The sequence below is a fragment of the Orycteropus afer genome, unplaced genomic scaffold, assembly GCF_000298275.1.
Source record: "Orycteropus afer afer isolate SDZICR_OR568_19922 unplaced genomic scaffold, OryAfe1.0 scaffold00042, whole genome shotgun sequence".
Classification (NCBI taxonomy): Eukaryota; Metazoa; Chordata; class Mammalia; order Tubulidentata; family Orycteropodidae; genus Orycteropus; species Orycteropus afer.
Window position 1 is genome coordinate 9,067,100 of NW_006921629.1, and position 7,296 is coordinate 9,074,395.

Sequence of the window (7,296 nt, forward strand, 5' to 3'; positions counted from 1 at the left end):
CAATCTACTTCCATAGTGATACTGCCTTGGAAACCCAAGGAGGGGTCGCTATGAGTCGGGTCCGACTCGACGGCATATAACAACAACAACAGCAGATTTGTCCCTAAGGAACTCTGGTGGTGTAGTGGTTAAGGCATTTGGCTGTTAACCAGAAGATCAGTGGTTCAAACTCACCAGCTGCTCTGCAGAAGAAAGGTGAAACAGTCTGCTTCTGTAAAGATTTACAGCCTTGGAAACCCAGTGGGGGTTGCTATGAGTCAGAATTGACTCATTGGCAGTGACTTTGGTTTGACATTTGTCCCTAGTTTTCTTTGATGATCTTTATGGTTTTAGGTTTTACATTTAGGTCTTTGATCCAACTATTTTATTTTTATTTTTATTTTTATTGTGATTTGGGCGAAAGTTTACAGAGGAAATTCCCCTTCCATACAGCAGTTCACATACACTTTGTCTCATGACATTGACTACAATTTCCCACATAATGCAATAGCTCCCCTCCCACTTCCTTCCCACAGTTACCTCTTCCCTGTGTCCTTCCCTCCCATGCACTCCTGCTCCCCGAGCTGGCTCTCTGTGTGTACATAGTCCTTCTATTCTCCCATGATTGATCTCTCCAAGAAGTGTATCTGCCTAATATAAATGTTCAGCTGATATGCCTGTCTTTTGTTAGGCTGGAAGCCACAGGAGTGGGTTCAATTCCAGACCTGAAGGGCAGCTAGGGGCCATAGTCTCAGTGGTTTCATCAGGCTCTATCAGACTAGCAAACCTGGTCCTTTTTTTTTTTTTTTTAAATGATTTCAAGTTTTGTTCCACATTGTTTTCCCACTCTATCCAGGATTTCCTACATAGATTCCCCCTCTGAGTAGTTGACAGTGGTAGCCGGGCACCATCTAGTTCTTCTGGTCTCATAGTTGTATAGGCTGCAGATTGCATGGTGTACCGGTTGCTCAGACTAATTGTTTCCATGTGTTTTTGGTTTTCTTCATTCTTCTTTGCTCTGGATGAAGAGAGACCCATTGTTGCAGCTAGATGGCCGCTTGCAAGCTTTTAAGATCCCAGTCGCTACTTGCCAAAGTAGGATGTGGAACAGTGTTTTTGTGTAGTGTGCCAATTGAGCTTGATGTCCCCTGCAACTATGGTCCCGAGCCCACAAATCCAACTACTCACTCCCTTTGGGTGCTGGCTGTGGCCAAGAAGTGACTACAACCTTGTCCCTTGTCAGCTGTACTATGTACCTAAAAATTCTTACACAACATACACATACACTTGTAGAAATGTTATCTGCCAACCCTATACATGGTTTTGGGCACACTACCCTCTACATACACATACTTAATAGTTCAGCCTGTCCACCCATTTTTCCACCCATATATCAATGTTTGCCTTCACTGACAACACAGTACTGTATTTGCAAATGGTTTCATCTTTGTTGTCTGTACCTCCCATGCACCTCTCCATTTCTTCCTCTTCCTCACTACTACCATGTTGATCACTCACATTTGGTACATTGCCCTTCCCTTCACCCAAATCAATACTTAACGGTGTCCCCTCTCCTCCCCTCCTATCTTTGATCCAACTTGAGTTTGGTTTTGTATATAGTATGAGATACGGGTCTTGTTTCATTTTTCTGCAAATGAATATCCACTTTTGCCAGCATGATTCATTAAGAAGGCTCTCTCTTCCCCATTTAATGACTTTTGGCCATTTGTCAAAGATTAGCTGTCCGTAGATGGGTGGATTTACTTCTGGGTTGTCAATCCTGTTCCATTGGTATATGTGTCTGTCATTGTACCAGTACCAGGTTGTTTTAACTACTGTGGCTTTATAATAGGTTTTGAGATCAGGGAGTGTGACGCCTCCTACTTTATTCTTCTTTGTTGTTGTTATGTGCTGTTGAGTCGAGCCTGACTCATAGCAACCCCACCTTGGGTTTCCAAGGCAGTAGCACTACGGAAGTAGGATTGCCCAGCCTTCCTTCCGAGGAATGGCTGGTGGGTTTGAACCACCAGCCTTCTGGTTAGCAGTCAAGTGCCTTAGGCACAATGCCACCAGAGCTCCAGTTCTTCTTCAGTAGTGCTTTTATATATCTGAGGTCTTTCTTTAACATATAAAGTTAGTGATTAGTTTTTCCATCTCTTTAAAGGAAGATGATGGAATCTGGATTGGGATTGCTGTGTATCTATAGATTGCTTTGAGTGGTATTGACATTTTCATGATGTTAAGTCTTCCTATCCATAAGCATGGTATATTTTTCCATTTACGTAAACCTCTTTTGATTTCTTGTAATAGTGTTTTGTAGTTTCCTTTGTACAGGTCTTTTATGTCTCTGGTTAGATTTTTTCCTAAGTACTTCATCTTTTGTGTGGTTATTGTAAATGATAATTACTTTCTTGATTTCCTTTTCAGAATTCTCTTCCTTAGTGTAATTCTGTTTGTTTGGTTCCTTGTGTTACTAATTCTGTCTCTTCCCCAAGCCTGGGAGACTTAACTAGACTGGAAGATCCAATAGGGCAGTGATTGTATGTTATGTTCATCACTGAATACCCCGTCTTGCCTCACATTAGGCAGTTGGTACAGGTTTGTTGGAATAATAATAATAATAGTAGCAGCTAACATTTATTACCTTCTATGTGCCAAGTACAAGGAGCTCTGATGGTGTGGTGGATAAGGCAGTTGGTTGCTAACCAGAAGGTCAGCGGTTCAAACCCACCAACCATTCCACAGAAGGGAAAGTGGGCATTCTACTTCCGTAAAGATTGACAGCCTCGAAAACCCAACGAGGGTCACTCTGAGTCATGACTCGATGGCAGTGAATTTGGTTTGATTTGATGTGTCAGGCACATACTAGGTATTTTATCTAAATTATGGCCTTTGGTGTTCTCAATAGTCCTCTGAAGAAGGTGAGATCATCCCAGTTTTAGAAGTGAGGCCACTGAGACCAAGAAATGGTAGGTGATTTGCCCACAGTTATTAAGTGACCAAGATTGGATTCAAACCCATGCTGCCTGGTCCGTACCAGGTTGAACCTCATCTCACTTTGCTTGTAGGAACTAGATACTAAGGATCAGTTGTTTCCAGTGCTGAAAGGGTAACAAGGAGGTTCTGCCTTTTCCTGCCTCCATCGTTGTGTCCAGACTTTTTAGAGCTTAGAGAACAAAGGAACCAAAAGTTGGAGCATTGTCTGGGTGTTTGTGTAGAAGGCATTCTTCTCATGGACAGCCTTGAGCTCTACCACCATCAGGGTGAAGTGGCAGATGGGAGGATGGAGTGAAGCTTGGCTGGGAGTTACACTGCTGTGGTTTCTTTGAGCTGGTGTTCATCACCCGGAAGGAGCCAGCAATATCTTTGGTCTCCCTCAGGGAAGGTCTTCCCTCCAGCCCAGCATTTTCAGCAGTTGAATTGCCCATTCTTTACTATAATGCAGCCCATATCTGCCAGCATAATTTTGCCCACTGCTCCTGAGTCTCCAGAGTAAGGCCTCTTTCCACTTAGCCCTTGAAATAGATGAAGAACATCACCATACATTTGACTCAGGCTTCTCTGTTCCAGGTAAACACGCTCTCCCCTCTCACGCTTTCTCTATGTAACTGGTTTCCAGAGTCTGTCACTTGGAGGGCCTTTGGAGTGAAGTATGGGGGCATTGGGGCTTTTGAGTCAACCAAGGAGGACTATCAGTATCATGCATCAGTATCAGCATGTTTGTTTCAATTATGAATTTTTAATAGCATTTATTTTTTTTTTCTAACTATAAAACTGAATATTTATTCATTATAGACAATTTAGAAAATACAGAAAAGTACATTGAAGAATAATCACCCCTGCCTCATTATCCCACAGTCCTGCTGTTGTGTATTAAGGTGGGAGGGAGGTGGGTACTGAATTACTATCTGTTACTTCCCTTTTTCACTTGCAGATCCTGGAACATTTTGGGGTAGACAAGCAGGGGTGACAGAATAATTGCCCTACATTAAGAGGCTGAGACTACAACCAGGCTCAATAGGAAAGATCATTGTGATTTCTTAGTGATGTCTGACACAGATGCAGGAGATGGGAAGGTGGCTGGCATGTGTGCCACCTGCTTCCTCTACCTGTACTAATGATGGGAACATGGAGTATCAGTGAAGCTGAGTCCAGCCTTAGGTCTTTTCGAGTCCTAGAACCATGGTTCTAGGAGAGAAATGGCTAAGAGATTGAGTTCCCACTCAGCCCTCTTTCTGTTGAAATATGACAAGAAAGTTTATGACTCGGGATGAGGCCATGGTGAGAGAGAGACATGGATCCTGTTAAATTGTCAAGCAAATCCAGTACAGGATGGGTGTTAAAGCGACTGGACAAGGGTGAGAGGAGTATGCTCTAGCTCCACCCCTTGGGCCAGGCAGTGCTACTGGGCCAGGCTCCTTCTCTTTGAAGTGGAGTTTGGCTTCTTAGGACATGTGACAGCAGCTCCTTGATACAAACCATGCTTCGGGTGCCCTGCCTTGAAGGCAAATGGCCTTATCTAGGCAGGACTGTTGCAGCAGGATCAATGCTACAACCTGTCCTAGGCCTGCTGACAGTGAGTTTATGTACGCCTTACCTCCGCTCTTCCTTCCTCTCCCTCACCCAGCCCATGAAACCTCTGAAGGCCACAGCCACCACCTCCCAGCCCGTGCTCACCATCCAGCAGATCGAAACCATCTTCTATAAGATCCAGGACATCTATGAGATCCACAAGGAGTTCTATGACAACCTCTGTCCCAAGGTGCAGCAGTGGGACAGCCAGGTCACCATGGGCCACCTCTTCCAGAAGCTGGTGAGTCTCCCGTCACTGGAGGGTCTGAGCCTCAGTAGAGCTGCTGGTGTTGGAAGAGGGCCTTAGGGGAGAACTGGTCAGCCCCATCCCTCTCATGCCTTGGCCTCCTTGAAGGTCTGGGTCATTTCTGTGTTCTGGAGGAAAGCCTGGCGCTGATGCCTTGACTCCAGGTTGCCCTGTGAAGTCCTGGGAGCGGTTCTAGGAATGCTGAGACGGGCCCTGTGCATAGATATTTCTGATACAGCATAAATTCTCTCTCACTCAACAGGCTCTGTGGTGCCAGAGCTAAAATGGAAGCGTCCCTGCTGGCCTTCAGGTGCCCTGCCCCTCAGCTGAGAGAGGGGTATGAGGGGCGCTTTCTCACCTGAAACCCCGGATGCTTTCTTTAAAATGAGGCAGCTGGATTGGACCTTTCCCCTCTCACCCACTCCCTCAACCCTACGCCCATGGAGTCCACTTCTTTGATGTCACAACTGCCTACTTTTGTCCACCTCCTCTGCTGGCCTTTGTCTTGGCCTCTCACCTGAACCTCTCCTGTCACCTCAACCTCTCCTGTCACCTCATGAGTGGTTCCTACCTCTAGGCCTGCTTCCTATCCCACTCCTTACCTCTGCCCAACATCCTGAGAAATCTGTCAGAACCAATGATCAGACCTTGCTTCTGCCTTGCTTCAGTGGCTTGCTGCCCCCATTGGATAAAGTCCAAGCTCCAGAGAATAGTTTATGAGACCCTTCCTGGCCTCGCCTGCCCCCTGGTTGCTGCCTCCCCCACCCCCTGTACCTTCGACACTGAACTTTATGTTCTCATGTCACACTCCGGGCACTTTGTGACCTCTCTGTTACTTGTGTCTTTATCTTCAATGTCCTTCTTCATCTTATCTGGTTTCTTCTAGTCAATTCTCAGGTAGGAGTGAATAGAAATGACCTCTTCAGGGAAGCCTTCTCCAACACCTCAGATGCAGCACCTATGCTCTTCCCCTTATTAGAACATGCATAGCTGCCTGCCTCCTCAAAACCATGAGCTCTGGAAGGGCAGACTGTATCTTCTTCATCATCAGACCCCAGAACCAGCCTAGTGCTCAGTATGTGCATGGGTGAGAGAATGAATGAATGAATGAATGGGGAGCACCATGATCTTTGGTACCATGAGTGTGGACAGGGCATTGAGGGAGTCATCACAGGTCTGTGTACTGAGAGCCCCATTTTTCAGTGGGGTGGGACAGTGTTATGGGACAAGCACAGCTTCTGGAACCAGATCACAGTGAGGTTTGAATCTCTGCTCTGCCGTAGATTACATCTGTGACTGTGGTCAACTCACCTACTTCTCCATGACTCAGGTTCCTCACCTGTAAAAATGAGGATATAGTTATAATTATATATTACATTTTATTATTGTATATGTTAGTAGTATTAGTAGTCTTCATTGGATTGTTGTGAGAATTAAATTGGTTTAATATATGCCTGGCACATAGTAAATACTTAATAGTGTTAGCCGTTATTATTACTGTTATTACTGTCACTACTATTACTGTTATTATCTTTGTTATTAGGAAGAGGTGTCCCAGAAGACATTATTTACAGGGGAATGCCCCACCTTTGGTTCCAGCAGCCTCAAGTGCTTCCCCAGTTCAGGGATGGTGGACACCCACTCATCAGCCTAGTTCCAAGAGCCTGAGCCTGTGTGTGTGTGTGTGTGTGTGTGTGTGTGTGTGGCAGAGGAGGCAGGTGGCGTCTTCTCAGCTTTCAGGAGGAGGGAAGGGAGCAAACCCAGAGGCAAGAAGGCAGGTTGCCTGTGATGCAGTAGAAAGGCTGTCTCAGTTTACCCTCCCCACTTGGACCCTGCTTCAGCAACCATTGCCTGCTGTAACAGGCTCAGGCCAGATGGCTAAGGTTCCGAGGGCTGCAGGCTTGGGAGGCCTGGGTGGAGCCAGGCAGCCCGGGCATCTGGAGGCAGTTTATTTTCAGCTGAAGTCTCCGGATATTTGATTATTCATTACTGAGAGAAGGGAATTAACATCTCTGCCACTTGTTTTATGAGATTACCCCAATGCCAAACTGCTGTTTCCAGGCAACCTCCACTTCCCCAGTTACTGACCCTGGAAGGCTGGGCATTGGACCCTGCAGCCCAGAGTGCACCATGGAGATGGCAGTGGCTGGGATGGCCCATGAGTCCTGCACACATGCCTTCTGCCCAGGTGTCCCCTGCTCCTGGCTCACCTGCTGCTGCTTCTGTAGGCAGGGGATGGGTGGGTAGTGGTTCAACCTGGCACCCAAGCTTTATCCTTCCCATGGGGACAGGGAGCAGGCCAAGTCCTTCCCTTGAAGAAGACCGCCATTGATTTTTACTTTGATATAGGAACTAACTGTGCAAAAACGGCAAGGAGGCCACATGTTCTGACCTCCTCTAACCCTACAAGGGGAAGGCAGGATTATTAGCAGTAAACCAAGGCCTATTACTGCAAGGCCAGACATGCTGCCTCCCTCCAGCCCTTTCACCAACCGTTC

The 7,296-nt window shown here is 46.3% G+C and overlaps 1 protein-coding gene across 1 annotated transcript in view; it reads left to right on the forward strand.

Moving 5' to 3' along the window:
• ABR (ABR activator of RhoGEF and GTPase) overlaps positions 1-7,296 on the forward strand; it is a 184,278-nt gene that overhangs the window by 107,029 nt on the left and 69,953 nt on the right. Inside the window, exon 4 of the mRNA XM_007937423.2 lies at positions 4,607-4,792. Within this exon, the coding sequence (XP_007935614.1) occupies positions 4,607-4,792 (186 nt within the window). The remainder of the gene's footprint in view (positions 1-4,606; positions 4,793-7,296) is intronic.